Source organism: Bison bison, unplaced genomic scaffold (assembly GCF_000754665.1).
Source record: "Bison bison bison isolate TAMUID 2011002044 unplaced genomic scaffold, Bison_UMD1.0 scf7180017864199, whole genome shotgun sequence".
Classification (NCBI taxonomy): domain Eukaryota; kingdom Metazoa; phylum Chordata; class Mammalia; order Artiodactyla; family Bovidae; genus Bison; species Bison bison.
This window is the reverse complement of record NW_011494771.1, coordinates 1,361,676-1,388,646: the sequence shown is the minus strand read 5'-3', so window position 1 is coordinate 1,388,646 and position 26,971 is coordinate 1,361,676. Positions and strand designations below refer to the sequence as shown.

Here is a 26,971-nt window from a genome sequence, read left to right as displayed (position 1 = left end):
CCATGAAATTAAAAGATGCTTACTCCTTGGAAGGAAAGTTATGACCAACCTAGATAGCATATTGAAAAGCAGAGACATTACTTTGCCAACAAAGGTTCGTCTAGTCAAGGCTATGGTTTTTCCTGTGGTCATGTATGGATGTGAGAGTTGGACTGTGAGGAAGGCTGAGCGCCAAAGAATTGATGCTTTTGAACTGTGGTGTTAGAGAAGACTCTTGAGAGGGACTCTCTTCTAGAGAGTCCCTTGGACTGCAGGGAGATCCAACCAGTCCATTCTGAAGGAGATCAGCCCTGGGATTTCTTTGGAAGGAATGATGCTAAAGCTGAAATTCCAGTACTTTGGCCACCTCATGCGAAGAGTTGACTCATTGGAAAAGACTCTGATGCTGGGAGGGATTGGGGGCAGGAGGAGAAGGGGACAATAGAGGATGAGATGGCTGGATGGCATCACTGATTTGATGGACGTGAGTCTCAGTGAACTCCGGGAGATGGTGATGGACAGGGAGGCCTGGCGTCCTGCGATTCATGGGGTCTCAAAGAGTCAGACACGACTGAGGACTGATCTGATCTGATCTGACAGTATGAGCCCAGTATTGTTTAAGTATTGTATGATATGTAAAAGGCAAAAGAAGAAGGGGACGGCAGAGGATGAGATGATTAGATAGCCGCTGACTCAACCGACATGAATCTGAGCAAATTCCAGTAGCGAAGGACAGGGGAGCCTGGAATGCTGCAATTCATGAGGTTGCAAAGAGGTGGACACGACTCTAGCAAATGAACAACAACAACTGTATGATAAGAACTAGTCACAGGAAAACAAGACGTATGTACAGACAGAAAAAAATGTCAGAAGCTAGCTTGCTAGCTAGTTCCCAACCCCTTAACGGTAGACTGTAAAGTAATTGGTCATTTTTATTTTACTCTTTTTCCCCCTGCATTTTCCAGGTTATCAACAATGAACTGGCTATTACTTTTACATAGGCTGTTATTAAAAAGAAATTTGACACAGAACCACAAGAGGGTGATATAATCACCCAGAAGCGTATTTCTCATTTACCTTACTTATTATTATAAGATAGAAAGCAGGTGGTGTGTATAAAAGTAAAAATAATTAATAAGACAGTGGATTTGGATGGAAAATGTTGCACCTTCTCTATAACACTAGGGAGGGCTTCCCTGATGGGTCACTGGTAAAGAATCTGCCTACAATGGGTCGCAAAGATCCCCTGGAGAAGGAAATGGCAACCCACTCCAGTATTCTTGCCTGGGAAATCCCACAGGTTACAGTCCACGGGGTTGCAAAGAGCTGAACATGACTTAGCACTAAACAGTGACAACAACATAACACTAGGGAACCCGGGCTCTCTGCCCAGGACAGCAATTCTTCCTAGTGGTTCCCAACGTGCAGTCCTTGGACCAACAGTGTCAGACCAAGTGGGAACCTGTTAGAAACAAAATCTCCAATCTTATTAATCAGACTCGGGGGCAAGAGGGGACCAACGACCCGCTTTTAAGCAAGCTTTCTTGGGAAGATCAACGCAAGGGCAAGTTTGGGCCCCGCGGCCTTAGCTGTTCAGAGTAGAAGGAAAACCAAAGTTCTGTTAGAGAAGAAAGCCCTACAGCCAGAGAGTGGGAAGCACTCGCCTAAGGCCTGAGGCATAATTCCTATGAAGAAAGAACAGAGGTGAGTGAGAGGTGAGGAGAACCAAATTCCCACTTTAAGCTAAAGGGACTGGGAACGAGCAAGTCTGAATTTAAGCGGAAAGTACAGTTTTACTGAAATTTGTGCAGAGAAAACTGGGTATGTGTAGGAGTGTCAGGGAATAAGAGAACACCTTAACGTAAAATAATGCAATTATATTTTGTCTAATTCAATTTAAGTATATGACGGGTTAGATTTAACACCATTTCCTACATCAACAGTGAAACTGAAAGCACGATTTTCCTTTGTACGTGTGGCCCCTTTCCTTTGCATTATGTGATTTCATCTGAGGATAATAACAAGAAAAGGGAGGGGAGGGCAGCTAAGATTTATAAGATCGAGATATGTGAGAAAGCAAAAGAAAAAAGCCTGTATAGGTACGCCTTGGTTTCAAAGAGTCAGGCCGACCCTAAGGGCTTCTTTATTGTGCTTGAGATGATTAATCAGTTAGTTCGTGGTCAACCTTCAGACCTTTAATTTCATTTCCATGCATGCCACCTATAACCTGCTACGTTTAAACTAGAACAAAACCATAATGAAACTGACATCGAATCACATTTTCCTTGCCTTCCTTGAACATCTTTATCACACATTACGGGACATGTTTTACAACAAACTTTTACTTAGGAAGAACCTTGTCAAGGCAATTTAAGACAGGGCTCACCACGTACTGGGAGGACAAGGCGATGCCACTCAGCAGACAGGTTCTGTCTTCATTTCCCTGGTCAGAAAACAGGCATCTACTGCTCTCTTTGCCTAGACCACCATGCTCTCTCGGCTTGGTCCACATCTCATACGTTTTAAGACTCACTTCACTTGATCTTCAATGAGTATTTTAGAATTCAAAGAATTTCTCTAACTCAAGGGTCCCCCAAACCCTGGGCCATGGACTGGCACCAGGCCGCACAGCAAGAGGAAAGCCACAGGCTAGCAGGTGAAGCTTCGTCTGTGTTTACAGCTGCTCCCCACTGCTCACAGTACCACCTGAGCTCCGCCTTCTCTCAGGTCAGCCCAGCTGACGTATTTGGAGGCCACCCCTGAAGAAAAAGAACCTTCCTACACATGCCTGTGATGTTAAGTGCTGCTAAGAAACCAAATAAAAGTTTTCTCTACTTGTGGGAAGCAAAGAACAGGAAGTTTTAAAAATCTGGTCCTAAACCCATATCCACCTTTCCCTATAGAATGAAGCAGCGCTTTAGTATAAACTACTAAAAGATCCTGTATAAGCAATCTCTTAAACAGAAGGTGACAGTCAAGCTTAGCACAGAGGCTGGAACAGAGCAGACACTTAGTAAACGCTGGCTGAGTGGAGGCCATGCTTTTAGAAAGAGTCTTTTATTTTCTTTCTTTTTAAAGATACTAAAGTATTGGTATTTTCTAAATCTCTCGAAATATCAGGTGTATCAACTGATGCTTAGTGTTGTGTGATGTTTCTATTTAAAGAAAAGCACCTCTACAAGCCTGAGAGTAGTTTCACAAAATATTTATTAATTATTTGTGGCTCAGGTCAAGGGTCTCTCTTCTGGGAAGGCTTTCTGGGTCTCTGTGCTTTCGGGATGAATGGGTGAGGGAGGGAGTGAGTGAATAAAGGAATCTGCCTCTGGTGACCTAGCTTAGGAAACAGCAGAGCAGAGATCTGAACTCAGTTGTAACTGACTTCAAAGTCGTGCTACGCCTGCCAGCTCTCTGAACTTCCAATTTCTCAACCCAGCTGGGCAATAAGTCAATAAAAGGGCCATTCACTCTGAGTGGAAGACAGAGTCAGCTACTAGTTCCAGACGAAATCAGGAGGCTTGCTTCTTCCTGTTTAAACCTCAAGGTACCACAGGCAGGGGAATTCTCTAAGATAAACAGACAACGCATAAACAAAAGAGGCTTAAAATACTCGAAAACCATTCACTGAAATGGAAGTAAGAAAGAAATTCTCGAAGAGTAGATGTGAAATGGAAAAGAAAACGAAAACCAAGAAACAGGACAGATGAAATGGACCCACTGATCCAGCAGGGGGCCTGGGGACCTGCCTGATCTTAACATCTCAGGCAGCATTTCTCAGGGCGGGTCCATGCTGCTGCTGCTGCTGCTGCTGCTGCTAAGTCGCTTTAGTCATGTCCGACTCTGTGCGACCCCAGAGATGGCAGCCCACCAGGCTCCCCCGTCCATGGGATTCTCCAGGCAAAAACACTGGAGTGGGTTGCCATTGCCTTCTCTGGGGCGGGTCCATGGGAAGAAGCTAATGCTTCTACAGGACAAGAAAGTCAGTGGTCAAGTAAGTTAGGAAAGCACTGGACCGGTCTCTTTCATTGCACGATGTCTCTAGCCTTTGATGTATACATGTGCCCAGTAAATCTGAAAGGGTATTAATTATGTGGTGCTTCTCAATCCAGAACTCAAGGCACAGGATTCGTGTTTCAAGGAAAACTTAGGGAAAGGTGTTTCACATTCTGATATGCCCATTTTCAGGTAAGACAGAAGCAGAAGCACCGGGCCCAGCCTGGCCACTGAGCACAAGGGCTTACGGGGTGTACACACCTCAAAGCACCCACTTGGCAGGTACCATGGAGCCTAAATCCCAGCCATGCTCCCCTCACCCATCCATCAGGGAGAAGACTGGTGGGGCTGTGCAGCACCTCTGCCCACAGGTCTGGGCTGGACGGGGTGGTCTCATCCGAGGGCCACAGAAAGTGGAGGTGAGGGGTGAATGGAGGCACCATTCAGCAGGAGTCCAAACCAGTTCAAGACAGAACATTTAATGTGAAGCAAGAAGAATGCAGATAGGAGGCCAAGCCTGGGATGGCAATGGGAATCCAGGGAGAAGGCAGAGAGGCAAAGAAGCAGGTGCAAGGCAGAGACTGGCAGAATTCTCTGAGCAAGGAAAGTTATCTGCATTTGCTTTTCACCAAGCAGCTACAGACTGGGGCTAGAGAAGGCGGTCTGGAGGCTTCTGGGACTAACACCATGCAGCCAGAGGGCTGTTGATTATCTCAAAGACAGTGTTTGCCTTACTCTTGCAACATCCGTGCCACTATTTCATTTGCTATTCTTTAAATCCATACTTTTTACTTAAATAGAAGTGCAAATGTTAGTCGCTCAGTTGTGTCCAACCCTTTGCGACCCCATGGAGGTCAGGCTCCTCTGTTCATGGGATTCTCCAGGCAAGAATACTGGAGTGGGTTGCATTCCCTTTTCCAGAGGTTCTTTCCTGACCCAGGGATCAAACCTGGGGTCTCCTGCATTGCAGGCAGATTCTTTTACTACTGAGCCACCAGGGAAGCCTTTACTTAAAAAGTAAACTTTAAGTTATGTCCGTATCCTGAGAGGCAGGCAGTCCTGGGAACTGCTTAAAAGCACAGAGTGGGGAGCAGACTGCCTGGGTTTGCATGCGGACTCCACTATCCACTCGGCGCTCTGTGACTCGAGTTTCTCAGCCGTTCAGTAAGGATGATTATGGCTGCTACCTGGTGGGGTCCATGTGAGGAGCGAAGTGGGCTCTAGATGAGGCACAACACTCTCACCACATCTGAACAGTACTGCTCACCATATCCTTCGTTTGCTCTTTCTGCTCCCTGATCCCCTGTAAATGGGGCCAGGAGCACAGTTTAAAGCGAAGGACTAATCCATCAGGGAAAGCTGAGACACGGCTCCATGTGAGTCTCCAGGTTCTCTCCTCCTCTGCACAGAGGAGACAGAGCAGCCTCTCTCCGCCCTGGTCTCTGCACTGCTGTTATTGTAGCGCTGAACCCTCGGGAGACATGGGATAGGAGGGGGAAATAACGCCGCTTTGCTGTGTTAAGCGGTGCACATGTGGGAGCTAAGTTTATTACCGCAACACATCCTTGCCTACCCTAGCTGATACCATGCAAAGTGACTAAAAAACGGTGCCTGGCATGTAGTGCCCACTCTATAAAACCCTGGTTGTCACTACTATTTGTACAGACAAAAAGTTAACCATAAAAAAAAATGAAAACTTTGCCTGCCTGAAAGCTTGGAGGATAAGATCAGATTCATCTTTATTTAAAAGAGATGATCAGAAGCAAAATGTCAGGGACATCGTAAAGCATGGGGCACAAGCAGAGACTCCCTGCTCCACGCTCAGCCCTCTGCTCTGGCAAATGAACCCCCTCTCAACAAATGCCAATTCCACCCACCTCCATCCTTTCTTCTTTTCCCCCTTTTCCTTCCTTCTCTCGTAGACCCCCAGCTCTAAAAACGTGTCTTTTGCGGCATCAGAATGCTGTTCTGTGAATCTCTTTCAAGTTAACACTTGACAGCCACATAACCACAAACACACACATTCTAAATGAAAAGTGTTATTCACTGCACGTAGCATTCACAAGATGGAAACCAACACTGTTTCAAATGCATTCTTTGAAATTCTTATCTAAAACATTTTTAATGTAAATCTTGAAAAAAAAAAAGAAAAACATGTTAAATTGGGCCAGAGGATATCAGGATCTCTATATATTGGATATATTTAAGACAAGGTACACCTGTACTGAATGTATAATTCAAATCCTATACACAGAATGGGAGAAGGCAATGGCACCCCACTCCAGTACTCTTGCCTGGAAAATCCCATGAACGGAGGAGCCTGGTAGGCTGCAGTCCATGGGGTCGCTAAGAGTCAGACACGACTGAGAGACTTCCTTTTCGCTTTTCACTTTCCTGCATTGGAGAAGGAAATGGCAACCCACTCCAGTGTTCTTGCCTGGAGAATCCCAGGGATGGGGGAGCCTGGTGGGCTGCCATCTATGGGGTCGCACAGAGTCGGACACGATTGAAGTGACTTAGCAGCAGCAGCATACACAGAATGATGGTTTAGTTATACAGCGAAGTACTATGGAGCCTGTGGAAGTGGATTCTGCCATTTTATTTGTCTGGTCATGGAGAGCTAACAAGCTTTAAAAGAAAGTATGCAAAATGTATGCGTAACACAAGGTTTAAAAAGCCGAAACTTACTCGGTTGGCCAGAAAGTTCATTTGAGTTTTTCCCTAACACCTTATCTGAACAAACTTTCTGGCCAACCCAATATCTGGCACAAAACCTGACCGGACCTGAATGCACGTGGTAGTTAGTCTGGACTTGAATGGAGGTGGGAATTCTCATTTATCCTACTTCATGTAACTGTTCCCCTGAGGAGTCACCAGGGGGCGTTACACAACACCGCATATAGCAAATGCACCCTGCCAACTCTCCTGGAATCTGTAGAAGTCTGAATCTGGAAAAACATCTAGCCCCAAGAGTTCTGGATAAGAGCCCATGGAGCTGTATCTCTCTCTCTCACACACACACACAAATGTGTGTATAAATTATCAGTATCTCTGTGTATAAATCTGTGAAACACTTTCAAAGGACAGACTATAATATTAGTATTCCCAGAAGTTAGAATTATGTAATGATTTTATCTTCTTATTTAGAATTTCCTGTACTTCCCTCATTTTTATAGTAAGCACATACACTTTTATAATAGAAAGCAAAAAGAAAACCTCTCCCCTTTCACTCACCCTCCCCCAAATGTCCTGTCATGAAATGTCCTACAATACTAGTCAGTGGTGAGGCATGTCAGGACGTGAGGGGAAGTCTGGCAGATCAAAAGCTTAAGTCTTCCAATTATGGATTACCATTTTGCAAAATGATTTTTGCAAATGATTTTTTTTTTTTTTTGGCCACACCACATAGCATGTGGGATCTTAGTTCCACAACCAGGGATCAAACCTGTGGCACTTGCAGTGGAAGGGGGGAGTTCAAACCACTGAACCGCAAGGCAATTCCCCAAATGATGAGGTTTCAAAAATGTATTATCCTGGGACTTCCCTGGCAGTCCAGTGGTTAAGACTCCGTGCTTCCAACGCAGGGGGCATGGGTTGGATCCCTGGTCGGGAACTAAGATTCCGTAGGCTGTATGGCATGGCCGAAAACAAAATAAAATAACAATTTTAAAACATATAATTCAGAGCACCCAGAGGCTACCAATTACACTGAGGATACCCAGGCTTTCAGTGCTTTTCCACGTTTTAAAAAACTTGAGAAATAATCCATTTGCTTTGAGTCTAGATGCAATCTGCACATTTCCAACTATTCTCGTTTGAAGGAGAATAAAAGGAAAATTAAAAATTAAAAAAAATCCTTAACCCAAACCACAATGCCCTGCAGTCAGAGATTGCAAACAGGAAATGCTATGCAGCTGGAGAAACCTCTGCTTTGCTTCAGTAGCTCTGAAGCAATAACTGCCCTCTAACTGATAGAAGAGGCTTGGGCTCTTATGCAAGCTCCAGAATTGTCCAGGAGGCACAGACAGTCCTGGCTGGACTGGAATCCTCCTGGGCACCTCCGACAATTTCAAAAGAGCTTCTCCATTTATTTCTATAACTGCTGATACATCGGGGCTCTTGGGATACGGTTTAAATGGTTTGCCTCTGCCCACTGAGAATCTATTTCAATCCACCAGTTACTCCTTTCCTGTCCCATTTTTGTGGTTTGGTAATTAAATGGATGCAGGGCTCTGTTGACTCCTTCACTTCTTTGTCAGGATCACAGGATGATGGCCTGACGCTGGGTATAAGCACGTCCAGCACGGTTTAGCAAGTGATGACTTTACAGAAAAAAAGAAAAAGGCACACAAAAAGTCTGAACCTAATTCTGGCACTGTATATTTAATCAAATGAAAAATAAAACCAAGGAACAGCTAAAAGCTCAAGAGCACCCAGTTTTTCTTCTTTTTTTCCTTACAAGCAAGCGTTAGTTATTAATACATTAGCTCAAGGGCATTTGAAGTAGAAGGAATCGAATATGTAAAGACACAGAAGCAAAGAACAGCCAAAGTTCCAGTAACAGCAAAATAATTTGCTGTATCCGGAGCTGACTTAGATTAGGAAAGTTTTGGTTTTTTTCCTTTTTTTGTCACTTCCTCTACATTTTTTTCTTTAAAAAAAGTTATTTTTAACTTGAGGATGCTTGCTTTACAATGTTGTGTTGGCTTCTGCCATACATCAACATGAATCAACCATAAGTACGCCTTTCTGGAAGGCACTGGAAGGATGAGTTCAGAGAGACTGAACTCTTTGAATATTTCCAATAATTTCTAAAAACTGGTACTATCTACAGAGCAGGCTATGAACCAAACCTACAAAAGACACTTCGCAGGAAAGCTCACGCACTTAAAACCTCACCGCAAAGGTATTAAAAACGTCAACAAAACAGATTATGTCCATGGTTCTCTGGCCTCTGACCACCAGGAGGCAGCACTCCCGAGACACAGTCAACAGTGATGAAGGGATTCACTTCCGGGAGGACGTAGCTAATCCCTTCACCTTGTGAGAGCAGGGACCACCTAGAGGTCTTTGACTAGAGGAAAAGCTCGGATGACACAGAAACTGGTTTAGACAATTTACAAGAGTCAGAAGGAAGTAGGAAGTGGTCTATAGGAACAGCGGAGAGGCTAGAGTTTGGTTTTTGGTCTGTGCATTTGCTTTATTCTGAAATTAAAGTTATACAATGAGAGCTATATTATTGAAGATTCTCTCCAAGAATAGCTGTATTATTAAAGACTTTCCCCAACTTTCTCTCCCTGACTAACATCTGTTCATGTACATTTTAATTAATCTTACTAAATTGAAGAAAAATTTAGACTCACAAGAAGTTGCAAAAAGGCCATTTTCCTTTAAGAAAGTCCATGATGAAACAGTAGAAATGCTTGATTTTTTATTACACACCAACAAACTTTGAGTATATCTTTTTAACATTCTGTTTGATGAAACAGGAAGCATAGGATGTAAAGCACTGCCAAGGTGCGCCAAAATACGATGGCGATCTTGAGAAATGCAGTTTTTCACGTTGCTAGTTGAACTAGCTGGTTTTGTCAGTTTTCTAGTGGAATACCACTTTTTTCCCATAAAAGAGTGACCGATGAACGGTGGTACTGAAACCTGGGTATTTGGCAAACATTTTTTTAAAATGAATTACCCATCACTACCAGGTAAACAAGCGGCAGCATTTGTTGCTAATGATAAAACTGGAACTTGCAGAGAAAAGTTAGAATTTTGGAAAAACTCTGCCACCACGGACTTGACAGTTTCCAGATCCTTAAAGTTATATGGTTTCAAATTCATACTGCTACTAACCTTCTTAAGGAATCATAATCTTGTTTTGCTGCTGCTGCTGCTAAGTCACTTCAGTGGTGTCCGACTCTGGGCCACCCCATAGACGGCAGCCCACCAGGCTCCCCCGTCCCTGGGATTCTCCAGGCAAGAACACTGGAGTGGGTTGCCATGTCCTTCTCCAATGCACGAAAGGGAAAAGTGCAAGTGAAGTCGTTCAGTCGTGTCTGACTCTTAGCGACTCCATGGACTGCAGCCCACCAGGCTCCTCCGTCCATGGGATTTTCCAGGCAAGAGTGCTGGGGGTACCATCGCCTCCTCCTTGTTTTGACATAGTATCAAGGAAAAATATTGGTAATTACTTTCAAAGGGTCTTAAAATACTTTTCTCTGTAATTTTGTCTACTCCAACTAAAAAACATATCACAACAAAAGGAATTTATACATTTTTAAAAAATGCCTCAGTTTTAAATTCTAAGATAGTAAACAGGGATAGGAATATTCCACATAAACACAAACTCTTGGGTGGCCTCCATCATTTTTAACATTAGGATCCTAACACCCAAAAGTTTTAGAACTGCTAGCTAAGACTCTTCCAATATAATATATATATAATCCACTAATAAGGGAAGGCCTTCCCTGGTGGCTCAGATGATAAAGAATCGCCTGCAATGTGGGAGACCTGGGTTCAATCCCTGGGTTGGGAAGATCCCCTGGAGAAGGAAAAGGCTACTCACTCCAGTATTTTTGCCTGGAGAATCCCATGGACAGAGGAGCCTGGGGGGCTACTGTCCATGGGGTCGCACAGAGTTGGACACGACTGAGCGACTAAGCACAAGCACAATGAGGGAAACCAGAGGGAGAAGGTAGAGAAGAAAGTATCGATACTTGGCAAGCTGAAGAGAAACAGGAGCTGGATGGCTGCTGGCACAGGGCCCCGCCATGGCGTCAGATGGGCCGTTCGCATGCAGTCTACTGTGCTCGTGCTCAGTCAGTCGCGTCCTAGTCTCTGCAACTCCACGGGCTGCAGCCCACCGGGCTCCTCTGTCCGGGGGGGTTCTCCAGGCAAGAACACTGCCGTTTCCTCCTCCAGGCCCGCAGTCTACAGAGGCAGCACTGTTGGATCACGGGCACGGGATCCTCAGTCAGGGAACTTAAGCTTAAACCCTAATTCCACTACTTTCCTGGCATATTATTTTCTGAAGATTTGATGCACTTATCTGTAAAGTGGGATATGACCACTCACAATTGCCATTACACTGGGAGCTGCCATGAAGATCAAGTGGTGGTGTAGTCAGTCATGTCTGACTCTTGCAACCCTAAGGACCATAGCCCGCCAGGCTCCTCTGTCCATGGGATTCTCCAGGCAAGAATACTGGAGTGGGTAGCCATTTCCTTCTCCAGGGGGTCTACCCAGCCTGGGAATAGAACCCAGGTCTCCTGCATTGCAGGCAGATTCTTTACCAACTGAGCTACAAGGGAAGCTCAAGAGAGAAGATGTAAACAATAATAATAAAAGCTTGTATGTGTTAAGTGAATTCCATCTGTCAGGTACTGTGCTTGGTAATTTGCCTCCAGGATCTTAATGAAGTCTCATTTCTATCAATAAACAATTAGATACCATCATTTCTTTTTACAGATAAGGAAACTAGCATTAGAGAAAAGTTAAATGATTTGCCTTAGGCTAGAAAACTGGGCTCTGGGACTCCAGGTCTGATTGTGACCAAAACCTACGTTCTTCCCACTGCTTAACTGCACAGCCTCTCGCATCCTATAATCAGAGGTAAGAGATCTTCTTATAAAAACCCTTTTCAAGAATTCCTTGGTAGTCCAGGGGTTGGGACTCATTGGTGCTTTCACTGCTGTTTGATCTCTGGTTGGCAAACTGAGATCCTGAAAGCCATGTACAGTGAAACACAAAACAAACAAACAAAAAAAGCTCTTACCTGGAGGGCAAGAGCCATAAGAAAAGCAAGCTACTTAAACCTGGCTTGGGGCGTGATCCGTATGCGGTCACAGGACCATCAGCTGCAACTGCCATCTACTCTGCAGTCCTCAGACTTCTGCTAGTCTGGCTAATAAAAGCCAGCCTCAGCTCATGTGATGCTGACACCAACATCTGTGCAGCTCCTGAGATTTTCACAATAACATTTCACTTGATCACCCTACCTCCACAATCGCTGCAAGTATGGAGAAACAAAAATTTAAATGGTGACTCAGAGAGTCACCAGCCCTTAGTGAGCTGATGTTTTTCAGAACCAACCCTACACAGAAACTCCCAAACACAATATGCTTGTCATACATGCTGCTTAAAAGGCATTAGCACAACTAATGGAAATTCTATCTAGATCTAGTGTTTGTTAAAAGCAGAATGCTAGACCTGGCCCTAAAATCTACCCTTTTTCCCCCCATAAAAGTAACTATTTAAATATAAATTATGGAAATACTCATTAAAAGCAATCTCTTAATTAGAAAATAACATTTCCCAGGGCTGACCATAGACCTCAGCACAACAGACATTTGGGTATTTGCTGGCTGAACTGAGGATAAATTTAGGAAGTCTAAAAAATGCCAAAGTATCTTCTTTCATCTTACTTTCTACTTTTATTGCTTAAGTTTTCCCGCCTTCACTAACTAGCCTAAGTGAGTAGGATTTTCAGCAATCTCCTGAGAAAAACTGGTTCCGGGGTGCTCCCTCCAAACTCATGAGGGGACTGAAGGTGCTGCAACCAACCCCTCCCTGCCCGAGGGGCTTGGCTTCCCCTGCTCCCCCTGCTCTGGGGCGTGGCCCCATCCATCTTCCCTTTCCTTTAAGACAGAAAAAGGAAAGCAGAAGCTGCTGGCTCTTGTCAGGCTGTACAAACTCCCGGGACTGACTTTATTCAATCAGAACAGTGTTTCCCTAGTAACCGGCTATGGCACACACTGATCCTTCTATCTGCTCCCTCAGTGGAAATGCCACCACCTTCTCCATCTTTTTTTTATTTGGCAGCATGGCAAGGCGTGAAGGATCTCAGTTCCCCAACCAGGCATTGAACCAGGCCATGGCACAGAAAGCCCAGAATCTTAATCACTAAGCTACCAGGGGGGCTTCCCTTGTGGCTCAGCTGGTAAGGAATCTGCCTGCCATGTGGGAGACCTGGGTTCAATCCCAGGGTTGGAAAGATCCCCTGGAGAAGGGAAAGGCTACCCACTCCAGTATTCTGGCCTGAAGAATTCCACGGACTATATAGTCCATGGGGTCACAAAGAGTCAGACATGACTGAGCAACTTTCACTTTTCCTTCAAGCTACCAAGGAGCTAGTTCCCTGCCACCACCACCTTTTTTGGGGAAATGACTTTGTTTTGTTTTAAACGAACTGAATGAAACCTTCCAGAAATTTCTTTTGATTTGTTTCTTAGACTTCTGGAAGGAGGAGGCCTGCAGCGTGGGGTATGTTTAGGGAAAGATGATGCCCAGAGCAGGAGGTGCCAGGTGGTGGGGAAAGGCTGGGAAGGACGATGAATGCAGGGCCAGCGTGCAGGGTTCATGTCTGCTAAAGGCACTGACATAATGCGCCTCAGTTTCCTCACTGGATTCAAGGTATAGCCACCACCACTATGTCGTACACTGTTATGTGCGAAATCCACATGAAGCACACTGCTAGGCGCCTCAGAGTGCTCAAAAAGTATCAGTGGCGGGACTTCTCCCATGGGGTAGTTGTTCAGAAACTGCCTGCCAATGCAGGGGTCATGGGTTTGATCCCTGGTTTGGGAAGATCCCACTCGCTGCAGGGCAGCTAAGCCTGCATGCCACAGCTACTGAGCCAGCAAGTCGCAATTACTGAAGCCCATAAGCAGCAATGAAGACCTACTGCGGCCAATACAGAAAATGCACAGATCTTAAACATACATACATATATACACATGTAAATCAGTTGTCTCTGCACAGAGGTAAGCAAACGAAGACAATGACTGAATGGCAACTGATGGCATTAAATCCGCACAGGAATCTCTTCGCTGAAGGAACCTACAGGACAGGGAAGTGTGGAGATGAACCGGCCCAGGAAATGTGGACGTGATGGCTACTGACTTAAACTAAACATATTTCGTCTCCTGGAAAAGAAAGGTTAGCAAGATATTCCTGGGGAAATGCCCATCTCAGGGAAAACAGAACTTCCTCCCGAGCCTGGAGCCTTTTACCAGCTATGACCAAAGGGAAATGTCAGAGTCTCGTTTCACTTCCTTTCTTCCCACCACAGCACCTCTGGGCACCACCACCTACAAAATGGCAGGCAAGGAAGAAGAAATGGGAGGCCCTATTTGAATGAGAGATTTAAATGATATATAAGAATTACAGAAATATCATGGGTTTGTCAAATAAACTCTGAAGTTTAGGAACACAAAGGCCTTATAGTCAAAATTATCCTTTCTCCAGTTTCTGAAGACATATTTCTAGTTTCAACCTTTATTTTCTTTATGATTAGTTGTCACTGTGTAAGACTAATTCAGTGGCATGAAACTATCAATTAAAATTAAGTTGTCAGGATGACAGACACATACATATATTCATCTAGTGGGACAGGAAAAAGAAGAATTTGATTGGTCAAATTATCCAGTTAATTTACTATAGAAAGGTTGTCTTTATTTTATAGTAAAGTGTAATCATCTGTAAGGTAGCCATTTGTACCAAGTTGATTTGTGACAAGAGTCTCATGTAAGACCACAGAGGTCTGTTTGATATGAGTAACTCAGGATCAAGGCATTTTAAGCTTGAGTTCTGGGTCTTTAAAGGAGGCAAAGATGCAATGCTGAGAGCCTGGGAAGATGAAGAGGAGGAAACAGCTCCTCTGTTTCAGGAAGGAGCCAACAAAATTATGATATAGTTTTCCTTTGGCATCTTTCAACCTCCCACTGTCCCACCTCTTGGGACTTAGGAATAGAGGCTTGATTACATTAACTCATACACAGCTGAGGTGGTCATGCTAGACAGAATGAACCTTTCTCGGTATGAACGCAGTGTGAGCGTGAAGGAGGGTGGTGTGCACAGTTTGGGGCCAGCCAGACAGCACTGCCTGGGGGCCTCCCACCCTCACACTCTGGGCTTCCCTGACGGCTCAGTAAAGAGTCTGCCTGCAACATAGGAGACACAGGTTTGATACCTGGGGTCCAGAAGATCCGATGGAAAAGGAAATGGCAACCTATTCCAGTGTTCTTGCCTGGGGAAATCCCATGGACAGAGGAGCCTGGCCGGCTATAGTCAGTCCATGGGGTTGCAAGAGTGGGACATGACTTGGTGACTAAACAACAAACCTCATACTCATGTCTGTTCCCAGGTCAGCAGCTCCAGTATCTTCGATTTTTAGGGGTTCTTCTTGTCATCATCTACTTCTGAAACCACAGATTCCCTAAACCTTAAAATCTTTTTTCTTGGGAGGATGTTAAAAGGATATGGGGAGTTGGGAGAAGTTAATTATTTGTAAATCAAGGGCTGAAATGCGTGATGGTCTTCACACAAGTGAAGGGTGACATGTATGTTTGACACAGAAATAATCACCATTCTTTCAACAAATTAAAAGGCCAAAGTCACTAACGCTTGTCTAAACAAACACAAAAGCAAACAACAGGGGAATGGGGAAGAGAGTTGAGGTTAACCAGTTTCTCTACGTTCTGTAAGTGGGGCCAGTGGTACAAATTCTAGGCGTTTCCCAAAGGCATTTTCCTTAAATGTGACTCCATATCAAGGACTAAAAAAGCTTTTTATTTTTAGTTTTCTTTTTTCGACCCCAGGATCAAGGGTTGGGGAGAGGATTATCACTTTGTTCACTTTATGATCTTACTTTGATCGGGCTGCAATTTTTAAACGTTACTTGTGAAATGGCTTACCAGATTTTTCAGCAGTGTGGACAGTTCCTTTGTAAGCGTAGAAAACTTGACAAAAGCGGTGCCAAGATCTGGGTTGTCTCGACTTAAAAAATTACTCCCAAACTTATCAAGAACTTGTGCATAGTTTTCTTCATTTTGTACATGGTCTGAAAAGAAGAAGAAAGAGGAGTCTGAGCTGTTATGTGCCACAATGAGAAGTTACTCTGAACACCGGCTGATCACCAGACACTCTCAAAAAGAAAGCAAAGAAACTGGATCCATTCTTTACTGAACCTATCTAGAAGGTAGCTGGCAGAGCGCTGAGTGTTCTCACTCTATCAAAGGCAGTTTTCCCTCTTTTGTATCAGAGCATTGAGTTCATTTATACCCCCAATTAATCCAGAGATGCACCATAGGTTAAGGGGTCAAATTACCACCCCATTTTCAAGCAATTAAGAAACTATGATCGTCAGGAAACAAGTCAGACCTGATTTTTCTTTCTCATACCCCAGATGCAGTCCCCTGGCCTCTACCTTTAAAAATATAACAAAAATCTGACAACATCTCACCGCTCCCATGACTATAAACCTTATCCAACACCATCCATCATCTCTTGCCTCCATCACTACAACCCTTCCTGCAAAAGCTCCTTGTTGCAGCCTCTGGTCTGTTCCCAGCATGGCACCCAGTGTGATCCTGGGGAGTTGTGCATCTGATCCCGTGAGTCTCATGGCAGACACTGTCTCTCCCCATGTTCTGAGTCCTTTCAGGCTTACAGAAAGGGGTACTGCACATCCCCATACCCTGAAGTAACCCGGCACCGACCGGGGACGTGTGAGCGCAGGTGGTGCCAGCCTCACGTGGCAGCGTTTCAGTTCCCCGTGCTCAGCTCTGCACATCTCTTTCCTTGTGCTGGAGTGCAGGGAAGCATGAATTTATATGGAGGTCCACAGCAGATGCATGGTATTTATAAAAAGAATAAATGAACACAAAACTATCTATCAAAACCATACCTTCAAAGGCTTAATTCAAATGACAGCTCTTTCTCTTTTAAGCCTCCCCTTCCTTGGCAATGATTTTTCCTTGCCCATAATGCTCTGTACCGCTACTGCAGTGTTTTCCACCACGTCACATCATATTCGTGTAACTACTGCTCTTTCCCTGCCCCCAGACCATGAGAGGCAGGGCTTCCCAGTGGCTCACCTCTGCATTGGCACCCAACACACACCACTCATGTGTCAGGGAGCTCAGCTTACGAAGCTAGGGCTCAGTAGAGGGGTGTTGACTCGGATTCGTCGATTACCCTTTCGGGAATTTAAGAAGCACTCACTCCTTAAGTCTCCTGGGTTGTTCAATAATTGAACACTAAATAATTTAAAAATATTTCACTCTCACACTCTCAATAACTGCCTGGGAGCAACAGTGTGTGTCAGCCTGGAATGGTGGATGCCCCAGAAAGAAGTCAAAATACGACCAAGGTAACAAGCATCACAGCATCCAGTGAAACGAAACGAGGCCCGAGCAGCCTTCTAATTGTCACCACATTAGAAATGCATGATGCCTAGGGTGGATGTCAGTATTTCAGGTTGAGATATTAAAAAAGATAAAATGCAGCTCTAGTTACCTCCTGCAAAGCTGCTCTGAGAAACACAAAAGAAAGGCTACATCAGCTGCAGACAAGATGCACACGCCTGGCCTCCTTCGCAAGCTGGAGCTACCCCAGTACCGTCTGTCTGAGGCCAAGGGCCTCATTTCGCCCCCGAGAAGCCCACTCTGTCTGACGTCCTTTCCTGCTCTGGAGGTCAGCAAAAAAGGGGTTCAGATACCTGTTCAACCGCTTTCAAAGAAAGGGTCTCAGAATTAAAACCTAAGGGACAAGCTTTACATGGCAGGCTTTGTGTCTGCTTGAAATTAGAACAGATTTCAAAGGATACATCGAAATCTTTAGATTACAGGATACCCAGGTATCTACCAACCAGTTAAGACATAAACTATTTCAGGATGCGTCTTCTCTCCCTCACATGCTACCCAGTTCCAACCTCTTCCTCCCCTTCCTCGCCACAGCCATTATCCTGAATTTGGACTTCAGGGAGGGTTTAGGAAGTTGTATGAGAAGCTCTCAGTTTATGAGGGATGACAGATTCACCAAAAAATAAGATGGACTTGGACAAGGCAGAGAGCGAGGTCACAGGAAGTTGGCTGAGAACGTTCTCTGACCCAAGTGCTTTTCACAATATTGTATTTAACCCACACCAGAACTCTGGGAAGAATTATGCTTATCAGGTAGGTGAAATAAAAAATGTGATGAGAGGCAGAAGGTAAGACTGGATAAGTTTAGGCAAGATCACGGGTCCTGTATATTTAACCCACAAATGAATGACTTCAGTTGCTCAGTTGTGTATGATTTTTGTGATCCCATGGACTGCAGCATGCCAGGCTTCCCTGTCCATTACCAGCTCCTGGAGCTTGCTCAAACTCATGTCCATCGAGTCGGTAAGGCCATAAATGATTAACCGTATATCTATCTATCTATCTATCTATATCTATACACAGACACCCACAAGAGTGTTTGTGTATATATAATAACCACATTTATATGTGCATGCATGCTAAGTTGCTTCAGTGTCCAACTCTTTGTGACTCTATGGACCACAGCCCGCCAGGCTCCTCTGTCCATGGGATTCTCTAGGCAAGAATACTGGAATAGGTTGCCTGCCCTCCTCCAGGGGATATTCCCAGGGGATTGACCCAGGGATCGAACCTGTCTCTCACGTCTTCTGCGTTGGCAGGCAGGTTCTTTACCAGCAGCGCCACCTGGTTTATGTCCCACATTTATAATCTATACACGTGTATATGAAATTTTACACATCTGAAAACAGAACAGCTAATTTAGTGAGCTAAATCTTAGAATACTACTACTAATTCTACTGAGGGTTTAAGTGATAGGAGTTAAATAAAAGGCGCTCAGAACAGTGCCTGGCAGGTGGCACATGCCCCTAAATTATCAGCCACTACTACCTCTATACTCATGATTAATTACAATATCGAGATGTGTTTCATATCAAATAACATAGGAATGTATGTCTCCCATGTTTCAAGTATTTTTTTAATATACTGCATTATAAAGCCAACAGCGACAATTCACCCGAAAGATTATATAACCACACACGTCCCTTTGTACAAAATTAAGGGTTTACCAAGCAGGCTTTCAACAGGCACAGAGGGCAAGGAGGCAGGATCCTGGTGGAGGCAGAAGGGAGGGACAGATTACAGAGTAGAGTAAGCAATTTGAAAGGAATGTAAACTCAGGGGCTTAGGGAAGGAGAGGGAAATGAAGGCCTTGGGCTAGGGGAGCATCGTGTAGGCATGGGTGGGACTTGGGACGCAGAGAATTGGTTCAGGACGTCTCAGAGAGCCGGATGGTCTGTTTTGAGAACTTTACTCAAGTCCCTGATGACTTTTGGAAGCTGGTAAAGTAGGGGTGGGGTTGGAACTTCCCTGGTGGTCCAGTGGCTAAGACTCCCGGGTTCCTGATGCACGGGACTCAGGTTCAATCCCCAGTCGGGGAACTAGATCCCACATGCTACAACTCAGACCCGGCCCAGTCAAACAAATAAATATTAAAAGTAGAGGCTGGGAGAAGCAGGTGAAAACAGAGATAGAATAAAAGGAAAGAAAAAAAAAATAAGGTGAGCAAGAAATCTGATCCATCTGTTATGGAGACCCATGTTTTTCTAATATTTATAGGGGATTTCTGCCATTCAGGGTATAGTTGCAGAATATAAACAGCAAGCGCTATGTTACTTCTTTCAGTTCTGACGAAAGAGCAAAATAATACAGTTTTAACAACTGAACCAGAAAGGGACACTTAGTTAGGATTTCAACTGCTGGCATTACTTTGGAGAGACGACGAAGATACACTAATCCCCTGATATGTTCCACACAGCTTGAAATCACCTTTGTATACTTACTCGTTGGCTCAGCAGGTAAAGAACCAGCCTGCCAATGCAGGAGACACAGGAGGCGAGGGTTTGATCCCTGGGTCGGGAAGATCCCCTGGAGGAGGAAATACCAACTCACTCCAGTACTCTTGTCTGAAAAATCCCATGGACAGAGGAGTTGTGAGCTACAGTCCATGGAATGCAAAGGGCTGGACACGACTGAGCACAGTGCACACACACACATTTAAGCACCACCGCAGTATCTAGGCAGTGATTTCTTACTCCAGTTATAACAGTGATAGCTGCCGGTTTGCTGAGCGTCCTGTACTGAGCATTGCTGAGCATGCCGGTCACTGCACTGAGCACTTTACATACATTCCTTCAATCACGCTTATTAACAAGCCTATGAGATAAGTGCTGTTATCATCCTCATTGGGAAGATACTGGAAAAAAAAAAGGCCAAGGCCACACAATGCGTCAGATCAGATCAGATCAGTCGCTCAGTCGTGTCTGACCCTTTGCGACCTCATGGATCGCAGCACGCCAGGCCTCCTTGTCCATCACCAACTCCTGGAGCCCACTGAGACTCACATCCATCGAGTCAGTGATGCCATTCAGCCATCTCATCCTCTGTCGTCCCCTTCTCCTCTTGCCCCCAATCCCTCCCAGCATCAGAGTCTTTTCCAATGAGTCAACTCTTCGCATGAGGTGGCCAAAGTACCGGAGTTTCAGCTTTAGCATCATTCCTTCCAAACAAATCCCAGGGCTGATCTCCTTCAGAATGGACTGGTTGGATCTCCCTGCAGTCCAAGGGACTCTCAAGAGTCTTCTCCAACACCACACAACGCATAAGGGAACTTAAATTAGGGCTTTTTGCTCTCAGAGCTGTGAGACACACTCAGGTTCAATTTTCAGGTCTATTACTGACACTTCGTGATGCACTGACCCAGCAACTTCATTTTCTCTAAACCCCATTCCCACGATGATGGTACCAACCTCACAGGAGCACTGCAGAGATGGAGTAAGATACTGAGTGGTATACAGCAGACTCGATACATTTCTACCACAACAAGGGCAACAACAGTCATGGGGACAAACAGCAGGCTGCCTGGCCTAGGCTGGGGGCAGGGGCTTCCAACAATATTCGGAAACTGACGTCTGCACTCATGAGTTTACACTCCTAGTGGCTGGCAGTGACAGGTGCCTTGGGAATACATTAAATACAGTATTCTTTAAAATACCTTGTATTTCTCCAAGGAGGCCTTCCCTAGAATTTTCAGAAGCACAGCAATGATTAAACAGGCCTTTCTCGGCGGGGTGTCTGTCTGACTGTCACCCTGTTAGATTTTACCCACCTGGGAAACCCTCCCTGACTGGCCCACCAAGCCTACCTCTGATTCTGTCACTGTCATTTAATAACGACACAGAGAATATTCTAAAACCTATGGCAGTTGTTTTACAGATAAGAAAAGGGAAACTCAGTGGTGAAGCCAGGTGAGGAGCCAGCTTCGTCGGATTCCAGACCCCATCCTTTTCCACCAACTGGCTCAGGAAGGATGGTCACGGCTCTGGGGATACGAGTCACAAATAATTACGTGGAATCTATTATGTGAAAGACTGGATGGTGAATACCAAGAAGAAAGGGGGAAAAAGATGGACCTCCTGGCCCATGACAATAATATAATTATTATAATAACAATAATAATTGTAACAATGAATGATAGCTAATTTTTAAAAAGGTTTATTTATTAGTTTTGGCTGTGCTGGGTCTTCATTGCTGCATGTGAGAAGTCCATCGCAGTGGCTTTCTTGTTGTGGAGCACGGGTTCAGTTGCTCCACAGCATGTAGGACCTTCCTTACATGCAATCGAATCCGTGTCCCTTGCACTGGCAGGCGGATTCTTAACTACTAGACCACCAGGGAAGTCCCCTTGTAGCTAAAGTTTTTGATGACTCACTATACCAGGAACTGTGCTAGATATTTTTCCTGAGAATTTAATGCTCACAAGAACATGCTAATATTACCCCCCTTTCATATATGCAGAAGTTGGCTTAGGGAGGTTAAACAAGTCACATCAGGTGACACAGCTAGTAAGTGGTGATGACACGTGCTGACTGCAGAACCTGAGTTATTTTTGACTGACTGGGCATCTTACAAGATCTTAGTTCCCCAACTAGGGACCAAACCCAGGGTCATGGCAGTAAGAGCACTGAATGCAAACCACTAGACCCCAGGAAGTCCCCCTAGCCTTGTTCTTAACTGACAGGCTTGGCTGAGTGTTGGGGAGCCCCTGATGTTGTTGTTCAGTTACTGAGTCGTGTCCAACTCTTTGTAACTGCAGGGACTACAGGGTGCCAGGCTTCCCTGTCCTTCACTATCTCCTGGAGTTTGCCCAAGTTCATGTCCATGGTGATGCCATCCGACCATCTCATCTCAGATTGCCTTCAATCCTTCCCAACATCAGGGTCTTTTCCAATGAGTCGGCAGTTGGAACCCCTAGTTACTTTCTAATTTGAGCCAGATGTCAAGTGATGGAGGGACTGGAAAATCAAGGTCTTAGTGCGACCTATCTGCAACCCTGGTCAGGTGACTAAGGCTCTTGGGGGCTTTAATTTCATCTAGAAAACAGGTCTAATGAAACCTACCCAGCCTACTCCTGGGGGCTGCCTACCAAGAGGTAAAAGATATCATCATTAATGTGAAAGCTCTTTGGGGGAAAACAACGGCAACAGTAACAACAACAGAGGACATTAGACAACCACAGAGGATTATTTCTGTTTAACGAGTTCCAGGTCCGGAAGGCACTCATCATAAACCCCTCCTGAAGGGCAGCCCCAACCTGGACCGCCACAATCTAATGCTCACAGAAGCATCACACCTGGCGGAGGGACACAGTTCTGGGTGGTGCGAGAACCTGGGTGTGAACCTGGGTGTGAACCTCCCTTTGGTCCTGCCTGGCCGTGTGTGATCCGGGAAAAGGCACCAAAGTTTTCTGGGTCTTGACTTCGTATGTGAACTGTGGTAGCTGATATCCAGAAAGTACATAGCAACTCTCCATAAAAATATCTTTACTTTTACTACTTCTATTCACCCTGGGATTGAGGGCTGAAGTTCGAATGTGATGGACGTTCAAAGAGAATCCAAATATTATGGCTTTTTTTTTTTTTTGGAGGGCTCAAAGGTACGTAAGAGGCTCTCCTGGTGGCTCACATGGTAAAGAAGCCACCTGCAATGCAGGAGACGGGGGTTTGATCCCTGAGTCGGGAAGATGCCCTGGAGAAGGGAATGGTAACCCACTCCAGTATTCTTGCCTGGAGAATCCCATGGACAGAGGAGCCTGGCGGGCTACAGTTCATGGGGTCGCTAAGAGTCGGACACGCCTGAGTGACTGACACGACAACAAAGGTAAGACAACCGAGGACCCAGGCCCAGGTCTTCCACTTTACCAGCTGCAGATCTGGGGCAATCTCTGCACCATCTCTGATGACTCTGCTTAACTGCAGTAATACCTACCTAACAGAGTTATTATGTACAATGGACGAAAAGAGTCTATAATGGGCCTCTCTCTGCCTGGTTTACACTGGCTGTTTATGAAACATGGAGATCTTAGTTCCCCCAACTAGGGATCAAACCCAGGGTCATAGCAGTGAGAGCACGGAGTCCTAACTACTAGACCCCAGGGAAGTCCCCCAGCCTGTGCCCTTAACAAGCTCTAACTGGTGAGAGCCTAATTAATAGGCTTGGCTAAGTGTTGGAGCCCCTGATGCTGCTGTTCAGTTACTAAGTCGCGTTCGACTCTTTGCACGGACTGCAGCATGCCAGGCTTCCCTGTCCTTCACCATCTCCTGGAGTTTGCCCCTTCCTCCCTTCAAAGCAAGACTCACTTCCTCAGTTTGCTGTATTCTCTTTCCTGGGAGCCTAGCTTCTCTTCCAAGATCTTTATGCACGTTATCTTCCATGACAAGAGTCCATAGCAACTTGTGCTTGTCAGTTCATCCTTATGATATTAGAAAAAATCTTCAGGAGGACAGTTTAAGTAGAGGTATTATTGTACTATAGTTATACAACCTAGCCCAAGTTCCCAGTCCACCAAACTTCATCACAGTTCCAGGCCTGGCCTGCCTCTTTCAAGATCAAATGCAACTGTGACCTCCCAAGCAAGCTTGTCATTCCTTCTCAATCTCTTGCAACACCCAGGCTCCTAGCCTTGTATAATCTGTTGTTATGCAACCAGTTCCCAGTGCTGAGACTGACATACAAGCTAGTGCTCAGTGTCTATAATGAATTCTCTTGGAACAAGTCTTCCTTCTTCCTTCAAAAGAAGACTCAGCATGGGCCATGTGCCAGCGGTGAAAAAACAATGAACTATAACTACAATAAAAAAAAAAAGGCTGTGTAATACATGTCATAAATTATAGTGCTGGCATAGAGGGGGAAGCAATAAATTTTTTTATACTATACTACACATACCTGGTAGCACAAATCATACTTGCACAAAATTAATTCCATTTGTTTTTAAAATTACAAAAATAATCCGTATTATAGAGATATACGAAGATAAAAAATTATTATTTCTTTCCTCTTCTTCATTCTTCTCCTTGAAACAAGCCAAGTTAATAATCTGTAAACTTTTTTTACACATAAAAGTATACACACACATATAGATTTTCTCCTCTTTCTTAATTCACTTAAAAAAAAAAAAGTGGTATTACATAAGACTCCATGGCTTGCTTTTTCCCTACTGAATAAAGATTGAGAAATTCAATACAATTAAATCTAATTATTTTAATTGTGATAATCTATAATAAACCCTATCATAATTCTTATCTATTATGAAAAGACTGTTTTGCCTAAGGGGTGGCAATTTTTTGTAATACTTGTCATGGATATTTTTTTTCCCATTTGTCTTTTCACTTTTCAGTGGTGCCCGTGGCCATGAACTTTTGAAATTTCATGTAGTCAAATACACTCGTTTCTAAAAAATATTTATTTATTTCGTTGCACCGGGTCTTCATTGCGGCACGTGGGATCTTTAGCTGAGACATGCTAACTCTTAGTTGCAGCACGTGGGATCCAGTTCCTGATCTGGGAACCCTGCGTGGGGAGCACAGTCTTAGACTCTGGGCCACCAGGGAAGTCCCAAACATATCAGTCTTTACTCAAAGACTTTAGAGTTTCCTGCGTTGCTTCTACTCCGTAACCCTTCTAATGTTCAGCACTTTTTCTAAACATCTAAGTCTTTAATCCAGTGCAATGTTATTTGTTCATTCAGCAGGAAGAAGGGTTCTAACATTATTTAAATTATGTCCTAAACCTTCTAGTATTTAATTTAGTTTTCTTTTTAATATTTAAACAGTCATCAGCAATGGATGCATTCATATGGCACATGCAAGAGTTCTAATTTTATTTCCTTTTTGTTGTATGAAAATATATTACTATTTAACATAGCCGGTTGTAGATACCCATTCAATATCTGATAAATGAACACACGGCAGATCTTGAATGGAGCAGATCAGGCTTCGTAAGAGATGGTACCTGAGCAGCAACCTAAAGAATATATCGTTAACAAACTGATTTAGGGTAAAGTACGCTTCAGGTAAGAGATAACAGCCTACTGCCAAGGCACCATCAAGTACCCAGGGGTTAAAAGAGACTGCCAAGGCATCATCAAGTACCCAGGGGTTAAAAGAGACTAACAGGGGGCCTTGGGTCTCTCTAGAGCTCCTGTCTCTGGTCTAGAACCAGGCATGCTAAATTTAAAAGCACTGCCTTCCACTCCCATTGATTATCACGCGGGCTCAGATCTCTTTTGCCATACCAATCCATGAAGCCAGCAAACCTACCCTGTGACCCCGAAAACAACCTGTTTTAATTTCAGAAGACAGCATGTGACTGGGGGATGAGTTCTGGACTTAAGAGTCTGTATTTTCTGAGACACAACATCCACTTGATTCTGAGCAGTTATTTCACATCCCTGGGCCTCCGTTTCCCCATCTGTTCCCAGCCCCTGCACTGGTTACGAGGAAAGGCACCATTCTTGGAGACAGAAAAGCCCTGTGTACGTTTCGTTTTTTTGGTAAATTGCCTTTCTCCATACCACTTTGGGTGAGTCACCCGCTGCCTTTTCAAGGTCATTTTGAATTTGGATCGGTTCTTTCCACGTTCTAGCCGAGCTTCTGCAGGAATCTGCCCGAGCCCCGGGGGTGTTATCTGGAAACGCAGCGTGCAGACTCCCGTTTCCAGAGCGCTGACAAACCCATTAACTCACGGAGCCCCGAGAAAAGATGCCCACAGACTTCCACAGGGCTATTACTCAGCATTTAAACGGCACTTGAGCATCACTCCATTATAGCAGAAGCAGAAATGTTCTGTCTTCTGGCTCCATTATTCAGGCTTGCTAACTGCCAGATCAAATACACATCTCTCCCTGGTTTGCTGATGGCTCCTGGGGTAATTTTAGATCTGGCCCCTGAAAAACCTAGAAAGGAGACGAGCAAATTCCTCTCCTACTCAAGTCTCCCACAGCAGGAGTGCCCATCACCCAGCAGAGCCAAGTTTTCTCATAAAAAGATGCACTTTAAAAAAATGGCTTAAAAAAATATATATGGCTTCATATTTCACTAGAAACGTGCATCAAGCACCCACACTGAGATACAAAGATTATTTAGGTCATTATGTCTGTGCCTCGGGTGCATCTTGTGGCCTTAGTGGTTCCTAGCTTTAGCTTCCTGGTTAATAAATTATGTGGAATTTCTGCTCTGTGATGACCAAGAGGGATGGGATGGGAGGGGGGTGAGATGGAAGCTCCTCAGGGAGGGGATATATGTATACTTAAGAGTTGATTCAGGCTGTTGTACAGCAGAGATTAAAACATCATTGTTAAGAAATTATACTCCAATTAAAATAAATAAATAAAAATTTTAAAAGTTTTTAGAAATTCAGAAGACCCATTTTTGTCAGATTATAAAGGGATCTATGACTTCAGAATTTCAGAAGCACAGAGGAAATATTCAGTTCAGTTCAGTCGCTCAGTCATGTCCGTCTCTTTGAGACCTCATGGACTGCAGCACGCCAGGCCTCCCTGTCCATCACCATCTCCCGGAGTTCACTGAGACTCACGTCCATCAAATCAGTGATGCCATCCAGCCATCTCATCCTCTATCGTCCCCTTCTCCTCTTGCCCCCAATCCCTCCCAGCATCAGAGTCTTTTCCAATGAGTCAACTCTTCGTATCAGGTGGCCAAAGTACTGGAGTTTCAGCTTTAGCATCATTCCCTCCAAAGAAATCCCAGGGCTGATCTCCTTCAGAATGGACTGGTTGGATCTCCTTGCAGTCCAAGGGACTCTCAAGAGTCTTCTCCAACACCACAGTTCAAAATCATCAATTCTTC

At 44.6% G+C, this 26,971-nt stretch overlaps 1 protein-coding gene across 2 annotated transcripts in view; it reads right to left on the bottom strand.

Moving 5' to 3' along the window:
- ASAP1 (ArfGAP with SH3 domain, ankyrin repeat and PH domain 1) overlaps positions 1 to 26,971 on the bottom strand; it is a 340,720-nt gene that overhangs the window by 94,208 nt on the left and 219,541 nt on the right. For both annotated transcript variants that reach the window (XM_010844319.1, XM_010844320.1), the window contains exon 4: positions 15,660 to 15,805. In XM_010844319.1, coding sequence (XP_010842621.1) covers positions 15,660 to 15,805 — 146 coding nt within the window. The remainder of the gene's footprint in view (positions 1 to 15,659; positions 15,806 to 26,971) is intronic.